Source organism: Carassius auratus, chromosome 45, assembly GCF_003368295.1.
Source record: "Carassius auratus strain Wakin chromosome 45, ASM336829v1, whole genome shotgun sequence".
In the NCBI taxonomy this organism is placed as follows: domain Eukaryota; kingdom Metazoa; phylum Chordata; class Actinopteri; order Cypriniformes; family Cyprinidae; genus Carassius; species Carassius auratus.
Window position 1 is genome coordinate 15,337,153 of NC_039287.1, and position 22,823 is coordinate 15,359,975.

Consider the following 22,823-nt stretch of genomic DNA (forward strand, 5'->3'; position numbering starts at 1 on the left):
AGTATGCTTGATTTGGTTTTATGTAACAGACAGGTAGAACTGTTCATATCAAAATTTTTATAAAAACTTCAATGAAAGTGATCATGATTTTTTTAAATGTAGTCATTGATTTTTGTGGAGTTGAGAGAGGTCCAGGGGTGTGGGTTTTCAATGCAGAACTTGAGTTTTACTAAAAATTAGTCTTACAAATTGGAAATAGAAAAGTGTATAATTTATAGCATAAACAATGTCCTATGTGAAGAAGCAAAAAGCATGTAGTGGGATAACTTGAAAAAAGCTATTAAAAATATCCATTAAATATTCAAAAAGAATACAAAAAGTAAAGAAAAGTAAAGTAAGATTTTTAAACGAAGAATGGGAAGAAGAAATTAAAAAGGTGCCTGAAGGAAAGATGTATGTGACGAAAATAGTGTTTTTAGAAGAAGAATTTAGGAAAATGGAGGAGGAAAAGTGCAGGGGAGCTAAAATTAAGAAGCAGAGAGAAAAAGAAGTAAGAATTTATTTTATGAGTTGGAGAAAACAAGAAAATATGCAGAACTGATCAAAAGTATATTAAAGGATGGGAAAGTTGTGAAGGAAACACAATGTATTATCAACGAAGTGAAGGATTTTTGTACTACTTTGTTTAAAAAAAATGATAGAAATGTGAAAGATGAAGAGTTTTTATTGAGTCAAATTCAAGTGCAAGTAATTGTTTGACAAAATTTTTCACAATTGTTATTTTTAACAAAATGCAATTTAAGACAAATTATAAATGAAACGTTGTCCTTTTATTATTTCTACAATGAAATGCTGCACATTTCTTTGTGAAATTGACATATGTCAAATAATAAAACTAACTAGAATTTTTTTTAAACAAATCCCAAATAAAATTATTAAATAATACAAATAAAATATTTATCTTTGTATAAACAAACTAAGGCTTTGGCTGTGCTTTTTCCATTTAAAATCAGTAGCAACCACTGCATTTTGATCATGATCCAAACAAAGATGCTAAATACATGTTATTTAGATTGCAATTAGATAGTATCATTTTGAAATTTGAAGCAAAAACAGAATGGTCTGATTTTAGCTTTGCAAATTAGACTCAAATCTCAGTAGCCAAACACTACGGAAGGGGGTATAGTGGCTCCATGTCTAGGGGGTTGAGATTGGTAGGTTTACTGGTGGAGATCAGAGGCATCATGCCCATTCAAAAATATTTTTAAGCTAAGTGGATTTTGAATGCAGCTTCCAAAAGACAAATAGCCGAATAATATTTTCTATATTTAATATACAGTCAAACTGGCGTGATTAAATGTCTGAATACCTCTTTCTGGTGAATTCTCTCATCTGAAACAAAAAAGTACAAATGTCAAGTCAAGTCACCTTTATTTATATAGCGCTTTAAACAAAATACATTTCATCAAAGTGTAACCCCTCTCTCCCGGGTCCACTCTGCCGCTCCAAGCGGGGCTCAAACCCAGGTCTTTGGCATGGGAGGCAGACACACTAACAAGGAGGCTAAATGGCTATAGTCACTAGTGTGTCTCTTGAGATCGGGGAGTGAGGTTTTACCTGCACAGCACTACTCGCTGGCCTCCGTTACACTCAACCCCCTAAACCTCATTCCCATCCGGCTCACGGCACCAATGTAACCCCTCTCTCCCGGGTCCTCTCCGCCGCTCATCGAACCAGGTTCCGGCATGGGAGGCAGACACACTAACAAGGAGGCTAAATGGCTACAGCCACTAGAATCAGTCGCTAGTGCATGTCTTGAGATTGGGGAGTGAGGTTTACCTGCACATCACTACTCGCTGGCCTCCGTTACACCCACCCCCCTAAACCTCACTCCCATTTGGGTCTCGGCACCAATGTAACCCCTCTCTACCGGGTCCTCTCCACCATTCCTCACACTCACTCCCGAGTGGGGCTCAAAACCGGGTCTCCAACATGGGAGGCAGATGCACTAACAAGGAGGCTAGTGAATGAGGTTTACCTGCAGAGCACTACTCACTGTGCCTCCGTTACAAAAGCAACTGAACAACATTCATTAGGAAAACAGTGTCAATAATGCAAAATGACAGTTCATCGTTGAATTCAGTGATGTCATCTCAGTTCAGTTTAAATAGAGTCTGGACAATCATTTGCAATCAAGTCAACGATATCGCTGTAAATGAAGTTACCCCAACTAAGCAAGCCAGAGGCGACAGCAGCAAGGAACCAAAACTCCAAAAAACCTTGGGAGAAACCAGGCTCAGTCAGGGGTCAGTTCTCCTCTGACCAGATGAAACCAGTAGTTCAATTCCAGGCTGCAGCAAAGTCAGATTGTGCAGAAGAATCATCTGTTTCCTGTGGTCTTGTCCCAATGGTCATCTGAGAAAAGGTTTTTACAGGGGATCTGTGTCTTAGGCTCTAGTTGTCCTGGTCTCCGCTGTCTTTCAGGGTTGTAGAGGTCCTATCTGGGTGCTGATCTACCATCTGGTCTGGATACGTACTGGATCTGGGTGACTGCAGTGACCCTCTGATCTGGAAACAGACTGGATCTGGTGTCTACGGTGACCTTGGAATAAGAGAGAAACAGACTAATATCAGCATAGATGTTATTCTTCTAATGATGTAGAAAGTACATAGGGTATTATGGGAAGTGTTCCCGGTTCCGGTTTATCTAATTAATGCAGCCTAAAAATCCTTTAACAAATTTAGATATTAGAAGCACATTAGTGTGTCATGTGTAAGCCAGGTTATAGAGATGGGTCTTTAATCTTTAATTTAAACTGCAAGAGTGTGTCTGCCTCCCAAACAATGTTAGGTAGGTTATTCCAGAGTTTAAGCGCCAAATAGTAAAAGGATCTGCCGCCCGCAGTTGATTTTGATATTCTAGGTATTATCAAAGTTTTGAGAACGTAGCGGACGTAGAGGAGTATAATGTAAAAGGAGGTCATTCAAATACTGAGGTGCTAAACCATTCAGGGCTTTATAAGTAATAAGCAATATTTTAAAATCTATACGATGTTTGATAGGGAGCCAGTGCAGTGTTGCAGGGAGCCAGCAAGTCTTAGACAGTGTTCTAGGTTATTGCATGCAGAGTTTTTAGGTGCTATATTTAACACCTCAGTTTTTTGTTTTTTTTCTTTCAGAATTTAGCAATAAGAAGTTAAAGAATGTTGTATTAAAACTAATAGAGAGATACATCCACGATCAGATGATAAGAGCAGGTCATTTGTAACTCTAAAGAGAGCCGTCTCAGTACTATGATACGGTCTAAATCCTGACTGGAAATCCTCACAGATACCATTTTTCTCTAAGAAGGAATAGTTTTTCTAGTATCTTGGACAGAAAAGGGAGATTCGAGATCGGTCTATAATTAACTAATTCTTTGGGGGTCAAGTTGTGTTTTTTTGATGAGAGACTTAATAACAGCCAGTTTGAAGGTTTTGGGGACATATCCTAATGACAATGAGGAATTAATAATAGTCAGAAGAGGACCTATGACTTCTGGAAGAACCTCTTTTAAGAGCTTAGATGGTATAGGGTCTAACATACATGTTGTAAGTTTAGATGATTTAACAAGTTTATACAATTCTTCCTCTCCTATAGTAGAGAATGAGTGGAACTGTTCCTCAGGGGATCTATAGTGCACTGTCTGATCCGATACTGAAGCTGATGGCTGAATGGTTGCAATTTTATCTCTAATAGTATCGATTTTATAAGTAAAGTAGTTCATAAAGTCATTACTGCTGTGGTGTTGGGAAATGTCAACACTTGTTGATGCTTTATTTTTCGTTAATTTAGCCACTGTATTGAATAAATACCTGGTGTTATGTTTGTTTTCTTCTAAAAGATAAAAAAAAAAATTGGATCTAGCAGTTTTTAAAGTTTTTTAGTTTTTTTTAATGTTTTTATCACCAAGCAATACGAAATACCTCTAGTTTTGTTTTCCTCCATCTGCGCTCCATTTTCCGGGCTGCTCTCTTTAGGGTGCGAATAGCTCATTATACCATGGTGTCAAACTGTTTTCCTTAACCTTCCTAAAGCGTAAAGGAGCAACTGTATTTAAAATGTTAGAAAAGAGAGAGGTTTTGGATATGCTAAAGATGATATGATGATTTCAACAATGAGTAGGTCCTGAAACATGTTGTCTAACACCAATAGAGTTCAGAATGTCTATAAATGCTGATCCCAATGCATCTTTTTCATTACCAACATGGATATTAAAATCACCAACTATTAAAACTTTATCTGCAGCCAGAACTAACTCAGATGTAAAAACCAGGGCGGGACTCGCCGGGCGGACGGGACCTGGGTAAAGGGACTGGCCGAGAGAGAGAAGGAGAAGAGAAATAAGGAGAGAGAGAAGCTGATGGGAGAGGTTCACCGACCCAAACCACGTCATAGTTGAAATAATAATATTGCCAATGTTTTTTGTTTGGTTGTTGTTGTTGTTGTTGTTGTTTAAGAAAAAAAATCAACATTGTTTTAACATTGAACCATTGTCACTTTGTAATGCTGGTTAAAATAAAATCACAGAGCCCACAACTGCTCCCCGGGCACTGAAGCATAAATGGCTGCCCACTGCTCTGGGTGTGTTCACGGTGTGTGTGTTCACTGCTGTGTGTGTGCACAAAAAAAGCCCAAAGATTAAGTGGCAGTCACAGTGTGCAGGTTTGGCCTAAGTCAAGCGGAATCACTCTCTCCTCCCATTTGTCCTCCCTGGTCCTTCATTGTTCTCAGCTTCATTAGTTAGTGCTAGAGATGCCAGTCAAGAGAACCCAGCATTCATTTAAACTGGACCACAAGAAGGGTGCTGAAAACTCCTCTCAAAGAGTACAGGATCAGAACAGGATCTTTGGGGATAAACCGTGAGAGACTCTAGACGCGGGCTGTGCTTCTGAAAGGGTGCTCAGGATGAGGAGGAGAGGCAGTTATGATGGCACCACTGCCCCCATACAGCCAGTGAGTAACTCTGTGGGTAGCTTTTAAAATTACAAATAAAAATTCTTAGGATTCAATTTTCTTAATTTAAATCAATAATAAACTAGCTAATTCCAAAGACTATCTTTGCATTGCCAAGTTTCACATTCATGCTAATAGTGAATGTTTTTGTGGGTTTTTTTATTTATGTAAATAATACAAAATATTTTTGTACTAATTAGCTTTGAAATAAACAATACCAGTATTAGAAAATGTATGTGCATTGTCTGAATGTGGACTGAAGCTGGATTAAGTGGCTTATTTTATGGCCAGTGTTTAGAATGGAATAACTATTTACAAAAAAAAAAAAAAAAAAAAAAAACATATTAGCATGTCAATTAAATAATTATTTTCTTTCTTTCTTTACTTATTTGGCAAGCAACACTTATTTTCATGCCTAAATATTTACATTTTCTACAGTATGTCTATCAGAAAGAGATTATTCAAATATATTAATTATAGCCTCTCATTCTTATGTTTAACACTTGAATATTACAAGAATACAAGACTATTACAAGAATATTATACAAAATATTTTCTATTTCTGTCAGTTAACTAAGCTATGAGCTATTATAACTACATTTTTATACTACATTTTATATATGACGTTTATGCAAGTTGTAGGCAACTTTAGAGGCAATATTTTATAATTATTATATTTTAGTAAAGTAATTCTAACAGTGAAAATTACTGGTCAAAGTGGGATATTGTGAGTGGAGTCTGCCTTGCCATCACTTGAGTGTTATACACTTAATACTCACATACAGGCGAATACAATTTCTAATAGAGAAATCTGATGGCATATTGACTTTGCTATGAATAAAGTGCCTATTTCTCCTTTTTGCAGCCAAGAGTTCATTGCCAATCTCAGACAGACTGATAAATTGGCTCCATGCTATACAAATGACACAGTATTGTTTTTCACTGGCTGTGTGAACAAGTGATAATTGTTTGGGGCAGCATAATTGCCCCAGAATTCAATAGTGCGGAAAAAAAGTTTCCAGGAAGGCTCGGTAATTATGTCATGTTGCATTAATAAATACTAAATAACTGATGCATGCTGGGCTTGAATAAGTTTTGCTTCTAGTGGGACTCAGATTCTTACAAATCCTGATGACGTGTGAATATTAAACACATACTAAAGGGAATTCTTAATTATTAAAATATATGAAAGCATAATTAATCATGTATGCATTGACAGTCTACACAATCACTTTAGAAATGTATTTTCATAATCCAGTAGCATGCTTTCTTCCAGTGCTATGTGTATTTTATAATGAACTGAATAGGATTTTTTTCCCCTTTTTCTTTTCTGTACCAAAATGGCTCCAGAAAACAGTTTTCTAAGCAAATACCTCTAGACCCATTTTGTTTGCATTGTTTGATATTTAGTATCGCATCCAAAGCCATTCATGCAGTTAAAAATGCGACCTAAAAGACCAAAATGATATTCATTGTCACTGTGTCAGGACTTAGCATGAATATCACTGGAGAAGCCAAATCGGTTAAGATCAGTGACTTGTTTGGGATAAAAAAAGAAAAGATGATGAAAGAGGAGGTCTAATTTTGCATAAAGTGCAAATGACCCTTGCTCAGATTAATGAACTTTTACAAAGAGTGTAAAATGCGGTTAAGTCTGAGCCAAGACTAGTCCTACTAAGGGAACAGAATGTTCAGTCTCATTTTAGATGTATTTGAAAAGAAATAATGAGACCTGCACTTGAAAGATCAGGGATTAGTCCTGCTTTCTGCACTAGTGATCATTCATTCCTTAACCAACAGGAGGTGCACAAACAAAGCGGTTGTGTAAAGACTGAAAAGACCATTGCAGAGTCATTAGTCCTCATGAAAAACATGATTTATGTGGGTGACCCTAAACGTTCTCCTTCCTCAATGCTCCGTATCCCTGCCGCGTTAAAGACACTAAACATCAGAAATGCTGAATTGTACTTTTATTACTGCTGTACACACTGAGGTTAGTTCAGACTCTTGTCTTATGGCCTTGCTTTGAGAGTATTTACATGACCTTTAAATACTGCTCTGATGCAGGAGTCTGCCTTTAAAGACATTAACCTGCATGTCTTTTAAAGGTCAGTATGTTTACTCTCTCTGCTTGGTTACTATGGAAATGGGAACGCAGAAGGTCATTTCCTGTCTTAAGTTCCCTAATCTTGTTCGATTGAGCTGTCTCAAAGCTTTGATGGGTCATTCTCTTATTTAAGTCTTCGGTCTTTAGAGAATCTATAGAATTATAGTCAATACCATCTGATGTTATCTCTATGGCTGAATCTTGGCTTGTGAAAATTCAAAGTACCTCATTCATTGACTGTCCTCTGAACATATTCATGGATGTGATTTGTCACTAAACATTTTTCACAATACTTTTCATTTTACAAAACAAATGGCTGTACATGGCAGCAGGTTCAAACTTCATTCTTCGATTATTTTTGTGTTTCATTATTTAACATACATTTGTGACATAACTTTAAATATACAGCACTTTGACTGCTAAAAGTACATTTTATCAGCTCGGTATAAACGTTTTGTATAATTCAATGATATACCTGCTCTTATTCCTACAGTTTGCAGTTCAGTTATTTGAATAAATAAATGTTGTAATTAACAAAATAGGTCAAATAAAAGATCAATGAATAAAAAAGGACTGCTCTATACAGCACCTGCGGGGTCTGGCTCAGAGGAGACGTTCTGCACCGAACCTGGTGCTGGGGAAAGCTCTAGGAATGTCTTGGAGCCCAATAAGGTATGTTTTATAAAAATAAATAAATACAAATCTAGTGACTTTCTTTTAAGAAATGGAATATTCTTTCAGTACAGATCGACCATGAAACTAATGGTTTAAACAAAGATTCAATATTTTAACTCGGTTAGAAAATTGTGAAACTCATGCAAAGAATAATTCATAGGATTTTCTTTTAGATATTTAATGTGCTATATTGCTCATTGATGTTTTTACAAAGCACTTTCGACCCAAAGCAACCACACACTATTGGGTTTTCCCAACTGTACTATTTTGAATTAATAATCTGTGGTCATAGTTGTTGAGTTGGTAGTTCATACTGAAAGCTTTTTTTTTTTTTTTCATCTTCAGGGAGGAGGCTCAGTGTCTGGTGGCCGTGGATCAGTGTCCCTTTGTGCTCGGACTGACCAGTGAGCACTCAGAGCTGATTCTGGATGAATGTGCTCAGCTGACCGAAGGACTGAAGACCAGGGAAAGACACCTCTTCCTCCTCAGTGATGCCCTGGTCATTGCCAAACTCAAGTAAGAATTGTGAAATCTACTGATATGCCCAAAGCGCAATCGCAGAGGGGGTCTGATTCAATAAACTGATCAGGCCCAGAAACCATAGCAGTGCCCCTGCTCAAACGCATTCATACACAAACTAAAAGTATCCATAAACCATAAAGTGCTCTTGCTATATTTAGAGCTGCTGCTTTCATTTTTGATATGATTTGGGAATCACCTAGCAAACAAAGAGGTTTTTTTTGGTATTCCCCCACAGTCTAGTTCAGGCTTAATGTATTATTTTGGCCTCACTTTATTTTACAGTTTAAAATGCTATGTTCAACATTTAAAATAATTATTAAATGCAATGCACTTATTGCATACAGCACATATGAATTTTTTTTTTTTTTTTTTTTTTTATAAATAGACTGAAAATGTATCTTTATTCCCAGGCGTTTTTGTCTTATTGGTTTTACTATTTCATATTTATTTCATTTTTATTCTATTTGACTTTGGTTTTCTCCGTTCTGCACTTCGGTCTGCTTTGTTGTGTTTAAATGTGCTATATAAATCAAATTGATCTCCTTACTATTAATTTATGTAATTAATTAAATACAGATAATTAACACTACCCCCTAACCCACGCTTAATGTTTTGCAATACAATAGTACATTTATTTTAAGAACATAGTAAACTGGAACCTTTATTTATTAATGATACAGTATAATTCGCTCATTTAATAAAAAAACAAACAAACAGATAAATCAGGATTCTTTGTTTTCATATTATCCTTACCACACCTTTAATTATTGGGTCAAATTTGACCTGACCTGATCCACGTTAATAAAAAATCTATAAATGTATACATTCATGTTTGTATAGCCTACCTATTTAGTACAGATACAGGTCTAACAAAATAAAATAAAAAATACAGACTTACCTGAAATAATATGGTTTTATTCTAGTTTAAGAAGAATATGTTTAAGGTACTATACATTAAATAATGTTTATTTAATGTCGTATATGATTTATTTGTAAGAGAGAGAGAGAGAGAGAGATTTCAACACCTTTATTAAAATACACAAATCATACAAACAACACTGAATCATGCATCAGTCATCAAAATCTTATCTTAAATAAGAAATAATTAATACATAACAATTTTACACAATAGCCTTTTAAAACACCAAATTAATTCAAACTTTATAAGATTGTTCATTGCTATATCTTAAATAAGGTATATTTTGGGGTCAAATTTGCTTCCTAGATTTATTTTTAAAAGAGAGAGTTTGCATTTACTAAATGATTTAAAAAGTTTACAAAGCAATTTGGAAAATCTTGGGCACATTTCTGAATCTTGGCACTGGCATGCTCCTGGTTGACCTTTATCTGTGATCTATTCCTACACAGCCGAGAGATTTCATGCAGGTTTGATCTGTCCTGACACATGGCTGCTCACAGTTGTTCGATATTGACTGTTTCCTTCAGTATTGACTAGCTGGTTGACCTTAATGTAATAGAGAACAGAGGATGCTTGGATGATTGAACTCCCATTAGGATCTGAGAAAGCCAATAATCTCAGCTGCAGTTAGTTAAGAGACAATTCAAATACTGTAATGAGTTGCTAAAAATAATAGAAGCTCCTTTAATCTGCAGAAAACTGTTGCGATTACATAACACAGGACCCATGGTGAGGCTTATGCAATACATGTTGCTTAACAATCTATCAGAGGTACTGAAAGCACAAATCCAACAAATAAAAAGTCTTAAAACGTAACACACAGAATGCACAAATGCATTCTTTGGCAGATGCACATCTTTGGTGGATTGTGAATTTGTGGTGATCTTAATTTATTTTTATTTTTCAGTTTTTTTAAGCAGTGTCTCTTAACCATCTTAATGGAATGAACATGTCATTGAAACAGGGAAATTAAGCTACTTCCTTTTTTTTCTAAATGAGGCGTCTAAAGTAAATGCTGGTGTTTCATTAGTTTCATTCACTATTTAAGCAGCTGTTATATATGAATATACTAGAATATAGAAGTATAAAATAAGTACAAACTAGGTCTAATCTCATGGTGCAGATGATGAGGATGATGTTATTACTTTCCCAAACACCTGTTTGTCGATTCGAAGTGAAAACTTTAATTGAACTTTGCAGTTATGAAGTGCAATGACAGTTTACACATTGGTGAAATAATATTCTGATTTAATAGTTTGTAAAATGTTGCCAAGCACACTTTCTTCATCATTGTCTCAAAACATGTGATGTGTTTCAAAAGGTTGTTTCAGTTTTGTTTTGAATATGATTCAATCAATCAATTTTTTATTTTTTTTGGTTACTACATTGTTTGGGTCAAGAAGGGATTTGGAACAGAAAGAGGGTGAATAACTGATGACAGAAGGTTCATTTTTGAGTGAACTATCCCTGCAAAAATATATTTCTATATCAAGAGTATTTTAATTTAGTAAATTAATTTACCATGTCACCAGGCGCCCAAGTGTAGGGTAAAGGCAAAAGTGTTGGATGAAAGACATTTAAAGATAATTATATTTTGTGACCAGACAAATATCTTTTTTTTTCAGCTTTTGGCACTATTGTTCCCTTTCATTAGGGTTAGCTGTAATATACATTACATTTTATAGCATAATATGCAATGGTTTTCTGTTTTAAATGTTAACATAATTACCATGCAATTCCATCTTACATGTATGTGTTATTATGTATATTATTTGGAAAGTGTATGGAAGCCTGTCAGAGTTTATTTTGTAATGTGTTGACTGTACATTATGCCTTACATAACCCCTCACTGATTAAGAACAATAAAAGATTGCACACAATAGTGTATGACTGTCCAAATGTAGTACATGGTACATGTTTCTGTAGATCATCACCATATTGCAAAACATAACAAGACATTAAAACTGAGATTTCTGTGTTTACAGGTCAAATGCGAGTTACAGACTGAAACACAGGATTGATCTGAAGGACCTGTGGGTGTGCAGCTTTGAAAATGATGATGAGGCAGAGGATGAAGATACAGATGTTGATCTAAGAACCTCTATCATATTGGCTTGGTCTGTTTCTCTGTGCTTAGCCTCATTCTGGTAAGGTTTTTTATTTTATTTTATAAACCGAACTGAGCTTTGCAAGACATTAGATCTCCAAGATTATGATTGATCACTCACAAGAATATGTTCACACGACCATGTGACAAACAGCAGAGCATGTGGGTAGTCTGTGGGCATGCTGCTGATGCTGAAACTAGGTTTCTAACCAAAGACATACATATCTAGGATGCTACTGTAAACATATTATGGCAAAGCACAGGGCAATTAGAGCAGGTGTATAAGGTCTTTATGTAGTCATTCCGAGAAAAAGAGTAGGTGTTCTTTGCAGACTTGGTTGAAAGTGAGGTATGTAGCAGGTGTTCCCACAGGTGTTGGTAGTTGGTAGCACCACTGAAGAGCAACTTGTAACACAAAGCTTGCCTGACTTGAACAAGTTGAACCCATTAATGCAATAAAATATGAAAGTAGAAACAGCAGATCATTCACGCTGCTTTGCACAACATGAGTACGTGAAGCCATGAAAGGGAAGTCAGTGATGATCTTCCATGTGTAATCATTGGCAGTTAGTAGTTAGATACAGTCACATGATTTAAAAGTCAACAGAGGCCTTCCAATAATTCTGCAACACTATAGGAACCACGACAATGATGTGGCAGAGAAAGAACTTTATAATTTACTTAAAGATGTTGGGCACTAACGATATTGTAGTGCACTTCAAATCTTATATAAATATATTCGTTTTCAATAAATGCTGGTCAGTAAATTTGGCAGTTTTTAAGTCCTACTTAAGTGGGTTATGAAAGAAAAAAGTGAAAGTTTAGCTCATTTTCATTTACTTCCAGTTAACATGGAATGGAGTGTCCGAAGACATTTATTTTTCCCCAAGTCAATATATTTCAGTCACTCAATAAATCAATCAATCAATGTCTTTTTAGTGTTATTGTGATACGGAAATGTTAAAGATTAGCATTTGCTATTTTCTAAAACAAATATTCAGTGGATAACGCATATAGTTATATAGAAATCTGGATGTGTATTTTACATTTATACACCTAACCTCACACCTAAAGTGTAATACTAGATGTTAGAAAAGCAGAAAGGTTCCATGTCTCTTATAAATACAGAAAATATAAATGTTTACACACGTTTCATAGTCATCCAGTCTACAGGTTTTATTAGGCCTAACCTACCTAGCATCTGTGAACTGCAAGTCGCAGAGAAAAACTTTCCACTTGTCGCCAAGCCACACTCTGAAATGAGGAAGTGGTAGCTGCCGCTGTGATGCTGCTTCCTGACCCCGTGACTCACTGAGACTTTCCTGCCCTTTTCTGATGTAAAGAGGTTGAGACAGTGTGGCCTCTTCATATTCACAACATATCGACGAGCACTGCACTCTCTGTGGATTACTAGCTCACACCATGCTGTTCTCTCACTTGCAGTCTGCCTGAGCTAAAGGACCACTGGCTAGATACTCTACACAGGTGAGACGTCGTTTAGTACATGTCGTGAATGCAAAAGGGGAACATACTGAAAATGCATATCTCTTCAGTTGATGATGCTAAAGTGTATTATCAGCTGTTTACTCAAAAAAGTTTTTGTGTACTTCTTGCTGTAAGTCACTATATGTGATGCGTAGAACAGAAAAAGTCAATTTCAAATGTCATGGCAGGAAAACTGCAGAGGCTAGATCGAGATCAGGCAACACTTCTCCACCGCCCAGTGTCCTCATGAAGGTGCTGAGTGGCAATACTACGGTATGCATTCCTCTGTCATTGATTTGTCTACTTTAGTGAACAGCTTCCCAAAAGATAAGAACACATAAATGCTTGGAATGGGATATTTTTCTTCTGTGGCATTTATCACAGAATGCATAAGTCATTGGCCCTGGTCTGTGAATGGAAATATGTTTTGGGTCTTAAGGTACTGACGATACTGAACTGACATTATTTTTTTCTTTCTTTTATTGACAGAATAAAACTCTAAGTGGAGTTGGGATGGACTCTGCAGAGTTGCCTTTAGATGTGAGCACTCAGTATTTCTCATTTCCATTTTCATCTCTTCATATTTGATTTATGACAGATATATATTATTTCAATTATTTCCAATGACACTTGAAAATGACTGGAGCAACAACAGCAACAACAAAAAATGGATGCTAAAATGAATGAAAAATGTCTATCGTAGTTTGGACAGTTGAGTGTGTGTAATTTGTAGTCACACCCTACTACTTCTTCATGTCCTCATGTCAAACATGTGCCTGTTCCCAGGGCAACGACAAAATCTCCACCCTCTCGAAGCAGTTTCATAACCAGGAGGAACATACACAGCAGCCTATTGGTGAGTTTAAACTAGTCAAAATGACTGTTTGAAACCACATGTTGGGTTGCGTGTTCGCCAGAAAAAAAAAAAACAAAGCAAAAAAAAAAAAAAAAAAAACTGTGAAATTGAGTGGGAGTGAAAAAAAAAATAGTGCATGAAAACAAAGGTGTGAAAAACTTTTAAGTCTTTATTGGTAAACTCAACAAAATTAAAATCATTTGAAGTGTTACCAATAATATACTTTTCTTGGCTTCAGGAGAGAATGGAAGCAAAAGGAACTTTTTCTTCAAGTTGAAGAGAAGCTCCACCAATATAAGTGTACCTGCTCCTCCTGAGTCCAGTGCAAAGAACTTGCTGTTTGGACGACATCTCCAAGATGATGCCCCACTTCCAAAACCAATTACTGTACGTCAGTGTATTGTATTGATGTTGTATTGTTTACTTCATGATTTGATGATGATGATGATGATACACATGATTTTTTAATACATTTTTAGTTCAAGAACATGGAAAAAGTTATCTGTATACAAAAACATCTGCACCACAGATACAATTAATACAGTAGCACACGTAATGTTTCTTTTTATAGGCGCTGTGCAGTTTCTTGCTAAACTTATCAAGACCACAATCAGAAGTGCTTAAGATCTTTTTGATTAAAGCCAAAAATATGGCCAAGGCTATTAGTGTAGTTTTTGCAGAAACACTCAAAACCCTTGTCAAACAGACCTTGGAAAGTGATGGCATGCAGAAAAAGTGAAGTGGACATGGTGATGTCATCTCAAAAGTAAAACTGTTTCTGACGTGTAGTGAGTCAGTGATGAAGTCAGTAGAAGATGTCTATTCAGTAGAAGATTTCCTCAGACTTCTCATGTTTTTGGTCTTCCAACAGGAAATACTACTGTTGTTGTTCAGGAAGGGTCCACTTACTGAGGGTGTCTTTAGAGTGTCGTGCAACAGCAAAAAACTGAATGCTCTCAAAGATCAGCTGAACTCTGGAGCGCAGGTGGACATGGAAGACCTGCCTGTGACACTCTTGGTTGGACTATTGAAGGTGATTAATACTCTATGTTTACAGTAGGCCTATGAATGTCTCTTGAAAACGCCCCCTTTTCCATTATGACATGTCTGTGAAACAATGAATCATTTCTTTATTTTTAATGTACTGACAGATTTTCCTGAAGGAAATCCCCGGAGGCCTGCTAGTATTTGAGCACTATGAAAGCTGGATCAGTGCTCTGGAAACAGAGAGGACAGAGGATGCTCAAAGAGAGCTGAGGAGGTAAGCAGGAGTCTTTCTCCCGCGACCTAGCAATAAACTCACTGTAATTTCAGAATGGGTAGAGAGAAACTGGCAGGAGATGTGGGGGCTGTTAAAAAAAAAAAAAGTCCCTGGCACAAGCAAGGTGGTAGAAACGGGGCTTTTTTTGTGGACTTTCTATGTACTCTTCAGAGATTTGAAAATAGGGAAATTAGAAGCTGAAGTCTGACCACAAAATGTCAGAAAAACAGTTCTGTTTTTCTTCTTCCACCCTCACCATAAAAAACGCAAGGAGTGGTTCATAGAAAAAGGACCTAACTTTTTTTCTTTTGTCCTCAACTTGCAGAATGGCCGAGAGGTTGCCCAAAGCAAACAGTCTCCTCCTGCAGCACCTGCTGTGCCTGTTTCACCACATCAGTCAGCGTTCAGAAACCAACAAAATGGATGCCAGGAACCTGGCAGTGTGCATTGCTCCAACCTTGATGCATCCTGACAGCCAGCCCCTAGACAGGGATGATGTCGCAAAGGTCAGAAACTTGGTCCTTTTTTGAAGAAACTTCTAAATAATCTTTTATGTCATGAAATTTTTCTCTGGTGGTCTGTCTTGGTTCTGACAACATGAGCCTGTAGCGCTAAACTTAGGTCTGGATCAATGTTTTAGCGAGAATGACAGAAGTGTTTTTTTATTTTTTTTTTAATACACCTCTTCAGTCTCATTTTGACTAATCTTTTGACACCGTCGTATGCATGATGCGGTTTTAGATGCATCGAAACCACAACACCGAAAGCACTGTGACATTGAGCTGCACACAAAACTGAATACATTACAGCATATTAAATATACATAATTATTTTGCTTTTGTGTTTTTATTTAGGCCACACATCTTATCCAGTTCCTAATTGAAAATTGCTGTGAGGTATTTGGAAATGCTATACTGAAGCTTTCTGAAGATTTAGAGGATCAGGAGTCCATATACAAGTCAGGTAAATAAACCTTTAACTTTTTTTTTTTTTTTTTAAGAACTGAAATATCAAATGTACATTAAAATCTATGCACCATTTCTGAGCCCTTTCGGGTGCTAGATCAGGCCATTTTAGTTCTTAATATCTTTACTCAATATCTACCCAATCAAGAGCTCCATTTTTGATTTTGAGGTTGACCACAACTTCAAGTCTCAATGGGATTCTCACTAAACTATTATTGTAAAGACCATTTCTGCCATTAATACTTTTGTATTTAAAAATATGGCCTAAAAGCAGATGTTTCTGCACCCCTAGTGTGGCAAAATCGAATTGCATTACCTCAATCCTAGTTAGTAAATCAAGCTTAGGTTGTGTTTTGGAACATGACAGATCATACGTTTTTGTAAGCTTAGCATTAGCTTGTTTATTCAGCATGACCACCTAGAGCTGGTATGGCAAACCTGGTTTGTTGCTGGTTCATGATGTTATTCTAGCATGAATAAACTAATGATCAGCTTGGACTGACATATAATTAGCATGTCTAAAATCTACCCATAGTCTCGACCCAACCTCACAGCATTGTTTGAGTAAATGTTGCTGTGTTGGGCTGCTTGGAATGCTCCAGTGAACAGAGCACTGTTTTGATAGCATGACACAGCCAACCAGATCTTTAACATTGACTTATTTTCTATAGATTCAGCCTCCTTGGCGTCCCCTGATATCTCTTTCGATGTCCACCGGCATGATTCAGCGTATGACAGCACAGATCCCGATGTTGATTGTGACAGTGAAAGCCAGACTCAAGAGGACAACATGACGGCACATGGGAGCCTAGGCCTATGCAAGCTAGGACTCTCTGACATTCATTCGTCTTCCTCTGACACTATATTTGAAACTTTCACAAAACCTTTCAATCGGCGGTGCTCTGAGCCCTCCATTTTTCCTTCTGACCCGATCATGGGTTTAAGAGAGCTTGCCCGCAGCCATGACGACTTTTCAACAGAAAAGGAAGACTTTGACGACCAACGGCTCAAGAAGCAGAACTCAGATGACTCTTTCTTGCATCCCAAAAGCTGTGAAAACAGAAGATCCCAGATGTTCCTCAAGAAACTGGTCAGGAACATGGACTTGCCAATCAGTGTGTCTTCTCCAACATCTAAGACTGGTTCCTGCCAATCATTTTGTTCCTCAGAAAGCACCTCCTCCAATCTCTCAGAGCAATCTATAACCACGTCACCCCTGCCATCCCCGGCAAGCCCCCGCAAGTCTACTAGGCATTCATCCTTTATGAGTAAATCTAAACACAGCAATGGCCAAGGAGACTTGGAAGGGACCCGACGATCCCTCTCAGTGAGGGCCAAAAGCCTTGGAAACTTTGCATTTAATAGAGGCAGTCTGAAAAAAGGGGAGTCCAAGAAGGAAGTTGTCTTCCCTTGTGAAACTCTCCAAGAGGACTCACAAAATGAGAGAGACAGTGTTGATGAGCTTGTTCGGCGTCGTCGGCCTCTCTCTGCCATTGAAGTCTTCCAACATGTGGATAGTCGTATGCCATGCAGCCCCCCATCCTATGAGCAGGCGCTGCAGACCGGAGCACAACCGGCCCCTCCACAGTACAGGGCCATGACGGTCCAACGTGCCAGAGAGCTTGACAGGAAATCCCGCCCCATATCCATGAACGACTACCTACTGGACAGTTACAAAGTTAACGAACCCATAGAATACATAGAAACATTCACAGAAAGTGTTCGAGTAGAAGAACCACAGCCGGTTTCATTCCGGCAGAGGGCCATGTCTGAGTCAGTGTCCCAGTCGAGGCAAGAACAAGTGTCCCGCAGGTGTAGTCAGCCTGTGTTTGAGGAGTTCTCCTATGCAAAAGAATCTTATGTGTGAGTGTTTCTTTCTTAATTGCAATACTGAACTCCTGCTTAGGTTTAAATATGAAGTGTGCAATTTGTTTGTGATCAGCATCAGCAAGTGGAATTGCAAAAACAATGATTGTTTTCAGACAAGTTTCCCAAACACTCCACCCACTGGTCAGATAGCCCTGTCCCAAACTTACATAACTGGGTGAACCACTGTGTTGTGCTGGACAGGATGATAAGCCAAGTAGAGTAATGTTTTGATAGTGCTACAATGATTACACAAATCAGCCCATAAAAATGGCTTACTTATAGTTAACTCTTAAGTTAAGCAGGGATAGAGGGAATGTATTTTAACAGAAAAATTGCACACTTTAGCTTTAAAATAACATGCAACTCTCAAGCTGAACTCTTTGACTTAGTGACACATATAATTTAATGTGTTACAGCAATTTCATATGCTAATATTGAATTTCTTTTTAAATTCTTGCCAGTATGAAGCTATGTAAATAGACAGTTCAGATAATTAAAAGTGTATAATATAGTACAATAGTAATAAAATAATTTTGATGTAGTAAGAATGTACAGCTGTAAATAACATGATTTCTGTATTACTATTTAACTACAATAAAGAATCTTAGAGGACACGTGTGTTTGAACTCATCTCTGACAGTCTTAAAAAGCTGTTAAGTCTAATGACGGTTATTTCACCATATGAACACTGGATTGTTGGGAAACCTTTTTTTTTTTTTTTTTTTTTTTTTTTTTTTTTGCTGCCCTTAAGGTGTTCCAAGTAAATAATGCACTGGTTGATCTTCTCCCTTACAATCATAATGAATGGTAACTAGATTTCTATAAAGTATAAATATAATGGCATCAAAAAATTAACATAATATATTCAAGTCTTCTTATGATAGTTTTATTGATGATACCACTGTTACTTTTTGTGATACTTTCTTTATTTGTAATTTTGCAGGTTGATTACATTAAATTATATATATATATATATATATATATATATATATATATATATATATATATATATATATGTATATATATATATATATATATATATGTATATATATATATATATATATATATATATATATATATATATATACATATATATATATATATATATATATATGTGTGTGTGTGTGTGTGGCCTGGATAAAATTCTAACATTTATCTTGAGTGTTCCACAAGAAGAAAGCCATACTCTTTGTGGTTGAAATAACATGAAATTGAGTATAAAAATTACAGAATTGTCATTTCTAGGTCAAATATTCCTTGTTCCTTTGGAATACCAACAGAAAAGAGTTAAAAGAGGTTATGAGGAAACTACAGAAACCAGTCCTTACATACATATGGCATATTGAACAGCCATGTTCCCCATGCTTGCCAAGGGGTTGTATAACATGCAGATCAAAATGGCATTGAGAACAGCGTGTTCTGCATTAGAGAGGAAGTCGGCGATCATGTGGACTGATTTGGTTTTTCGCTGAATTTGGTGTATCGTCTCACTTGTCTATAGATATGCCCCTATTTCCTCCTCTTTTAGCCTTACTAAGAAACAGACTGCAGTGTGTCAAATGTCAGCTAGCACAGCTGTGCACACACTAACATTAGTCTGTATATAGGCATGTGGGTAAAATTTCTAAAGATTCATATCGAGAAACAAAACACTCAGCTGCTCTGATCAGCCTCTGAAGTTTGTCTGCAGCCGTGACTATTAAAGGAGTACTTCACCTTAAAATAAAACTTTATTCACTCACCTTCATCCTGCTGCAAGCTGCAAACCTGTACGCTGTGCAGGCACTGTTCCAAAAATAGACCTTTTTTTTATGAATCATCTTGAATCAGCTGCCTGTGACGATGACAAGAAGACCATTAACTACTACAGGAGCTATATTCTTATATAATATACATTCAGTATTTTTGAATTCAAGCTAAATTCAGAATCAGTGAGTGAAGTAAACATTTTCTGACACATTTGTAAAGTGAAAATGCCAAGGACTTTTCCAAAATTGACCAAAAATGCAAGCCAGTAAACATTCAATAAAAGAGACAATCAACAGATAAATGTTACATAATGAAACGGTGAATACTAGCATGTGTTCGTGGACAGAGGTCTCTAGTTATATAACACAGCGGTTCTTCCTCTTTTGCCAATGCTGTGTTCATTATACAGTGATGAATGAACACTTTATGTAATGAATGTTTTAATGCTAAAAGTTAAATTAACAACCAATTAGTGACTATTCAGTGACACAAGTATTGGATTACCAACAAATCTAAATAGGGAACAATGGTATTGAATTTCTGAAACAAAGCACACAAAGCCAATGACGTAGTCTAAACAGACAAACGTTTTAAGTAATCAAGATGACTGGAAAAAAGATGCTCTAAAAATAAAATGGCAGTGATGCACATAAGTTCAAACACAACAGATTGCACATACAATAAATTATGTAATGTGATAAAACAGGGCAGGTATGCATAATCAGTATTAAGTAGGAAATGTTTGTAATGGACGGAGAACCAGACATGGTTTTGAGAGAAATAACTAAAATATGGATAGAAATATGTCAAATAATATATAGCTTGAAACCAGCAGGAATGCCAAAACTGTGAGATCTGCTGAATTAATCAAATTGAGGAAACCCACAATGGCTCAGTTCCTCTAAATATGGCAAACATGCTTTCTTAAAGTAATAGTTCACCAAACAATGACAATTTTATTGTAATTTACTGACATGCATGAGGTTGCATGCAGTGCAATGTTTGTTTTTTTTTTTTTTTTTTTTTTTTTTTTTTTTTACATTTTTAAAGAATTATTACATACCTCTAGCCTGTCAAGCTCCAAAAAGGGACCAAACAAAAGTGGTTCATAATATTTAGTGCTAAGTTTTCAAGTCATATAATAACTTTACCAAAATATTAAGACTAAAATTTAATATATAGTGCCTATAGACTGGTCACATTTTCACAAATTAGCATTTTTGAAGATTGCGCAGAGACTATAAAATTTCTAAGAACTTGCACTTTGAAACCTGTTTTTCGAGTTTGCATTTTCAGGCCCCCAAAATGCTGTCATCGTGTAAATTAACAGCAAAATGTATCAAATTAAGTTTTCATTTTTTAAATAATAATTTTTAAATGATATATCCTTTGAAAATTCATATTTCAGCATAATGCTTGATACAGTAAATGCACACTGTAGTGCCTTTCAGTAACTTGAGACATAGGTTTAGCATTTTTAACCATGAAATGTAACTATTTGTGGTGACTAAATAATTTCTGTTAGCATCAGTCTCTAAGACAGATTAAAAACTACTTCTTGAGTCACAAATTTACATTTCTTATTTTAAAAACAAGCACTGCAATGTGATTCTGATAAAAGTAAATGCTCTGAATGTGTTATATGCCCAAGGTGTGTATTGGGCCCTATATATATTGTAATTAGTGCATGCATTGGTAGATTACATTTCTAATTATTATATAACTGTATATGAAACCTGGTCACATTCATGTAATCTTGTGTGCAGCTCTTCCTTCTGTTTAGTTTTGTTTAGAGCAAGCAGAGCAGAAACATGCATCAGTTTACCTGTCTCCCCCTACTGATTGTTAAGTAGTTTTACACAAAGATTTACTACACTAAGAGTTTGGCAAGCATTCACAATATATATATATATATATATATATATATATATATATATATATATATATATATATATATATATATATATATATATATATATATATATATACAGTACAGACCAAAAGTTTGGACACACATTCTCATTCAAAGAGTTTTCTTTATTTTCATGACTATGAAAATTGTAGAGTCACACTGAAGGCATCAAGGGCTATTTGACCAAGAAGGAGAGTGATGGGGTGCTGCGCCAGATGACCTGGCCTCCACAGTCACCGGACCTGAACCCAATCCAGATGGTTTAGGGGTGAGCTGGACCGCAGACAGAAGGAAAAAGGACCAACAAGTGCTAAGCATCTCTCGGGGAACTCCTTCAAGACTGTTGAAGACCATTTCAGGTGACTACCTCTTGAAGCTCATCAAGAGAATGCCAAGAGTGTGCAAAGCAGTAATCAAAGCAAAAGGAGGCTACTTTGAAGAACCTACAATATGACATATTTTCAGCTTCACACTTTTTTTGTTATGTATATAATTCCATATATAATTCCAAATGTGTTAATTCATAGTTGTGATGCCTTCAGTGTGAATCTACTAGTATATATATATATATATATATATATATATATATATATATATATATATATATATATATATATATATATATATATATATATATATCTGTGTGTGTGTGTGTGTGTGTGTGTGTGTGTGTGTGTGTGTGTGTGTGTGTGTGTGTGTGTGTGTGTGTGGCAGGAAAGATTACTATATTAAAATATTACAGGTTTGCTGATGAACAACACACACTCACTCACTCTCTCTCTCTCTCTCTCACACACACACACACCCTTTTCTCAGTTAGTAATGCCACCACACTTTCACACATCTTCTTCGTGATTCATCTCTGTGGAGTTAAAAATAAGCTTCAGTTTAGTTGGAATTTGTTTCATCAGATTAAAGTGAATCAACACAATAACACTAGGATACAATTTTAGTTCGGAGTTTATAATATCATTGAACGTTAATGTGCTTTGCATAATAGTTCACTGTTTTATAATGCCACTGAATAACCACCCCGCCCCTCTCATGTCAATCACTGTGTCACACCCCCCACCACACACCACACACAACACACTACACCCCCCTCCACCACAGCCCTGGCAGGGTCACAAGTTTCCCTGGCCTCTCACTGAGCCTCCCTTGTACTATGAGCAACCTCAAGTATCTACATATTGTTAATTAATATTACTCAGAACTTATATATATGCCTGATAGTGTGGGGCAACGAGTCCGTCTCTCATCAACCAAAAGTTAACGATTTCAGTCTAAAAAACTCATTACATTGGTGAGTTTTTTTTATTTCAGACTTTTTTTCTTTTTTTGTGTGTGTGGGTGACACCAAATTTATCAATGTTGGGGACTTGGCTATATTAATATTATTAATGCACATATGATAGTTTAAACATAATTTTAATAATGAATTAAAAATATATATTAAAAAAA

The 22,823-nt window shown here is 36.2% G+C and overlaps 1 protein-coding gene across 1 annotated transcript; it reads left to right on the forward strand.

Moving 5' to 3' along the window:
- The first annotated feature begins 4,750 nt into the window (after positions 1 to 4,750).
- Positions 4,751 to 18,315, forward strand: tagapb (T cell activation RhoGTPase activating protein b). Its single transcript, XM_026233764.1, has 14 exons — positions 4,751 to 4,935; positions 7,629 to 7,714; positions 8,063 to 8,233; positions 11,144 to 11,305; positions 12,709 to 12,750; positions 12,939 to 13,023; positions 13,240 to 13,290; positions 13,537 to 13,606; positions 13,845 to 13,993; positions 14,478 to 14,639; positions 14,758 to 14,867; positions 15,193 to 15,373; positions 15,722 to 15,830; positions 16,504 to 18,315. The coding sequence occupies exons 1-14, from the start codon at positions 4,888 to 4,890 to the stop codon at positions 17,697 to 17,699; spliced, it is 2,622 nt and encodes an 873-aa protein (XP_026089549.1). The 5' UTR covers positions 4,751 to 4,887; the 3' UTR covers positions 17,700 to 18,315.
- The last annotated feature ends 4,508 nt before the right edge of the window (positions 18,316 to 22,823 follow it).

Excerpts from the sequence above, each read along its gene's own strand:
- tagapb (XM_026233764.1), top strand. The coding sequence starts at position 4,888 with ATGAGGAGGAGAGGCAGTTATGATGGCACCACTGCCCCCATACAGCCA. Across the intron at positions 7,715-8,062 it reads ATGTCTTGGAGCCCAATAAG|GGAGGAGGCTCAGTGTCTGG; the intron begins GTATGTTTTATA and ends TTTCATCTTCAG. Across the intron at positions 13,291-13,536 it reads CTGCAGAGTTGCCTTTAGAT|GGCAACGACAAAATCTCCAC; the intron begins GTGAGCACTCAG and ends GCCTGTTCCCAG.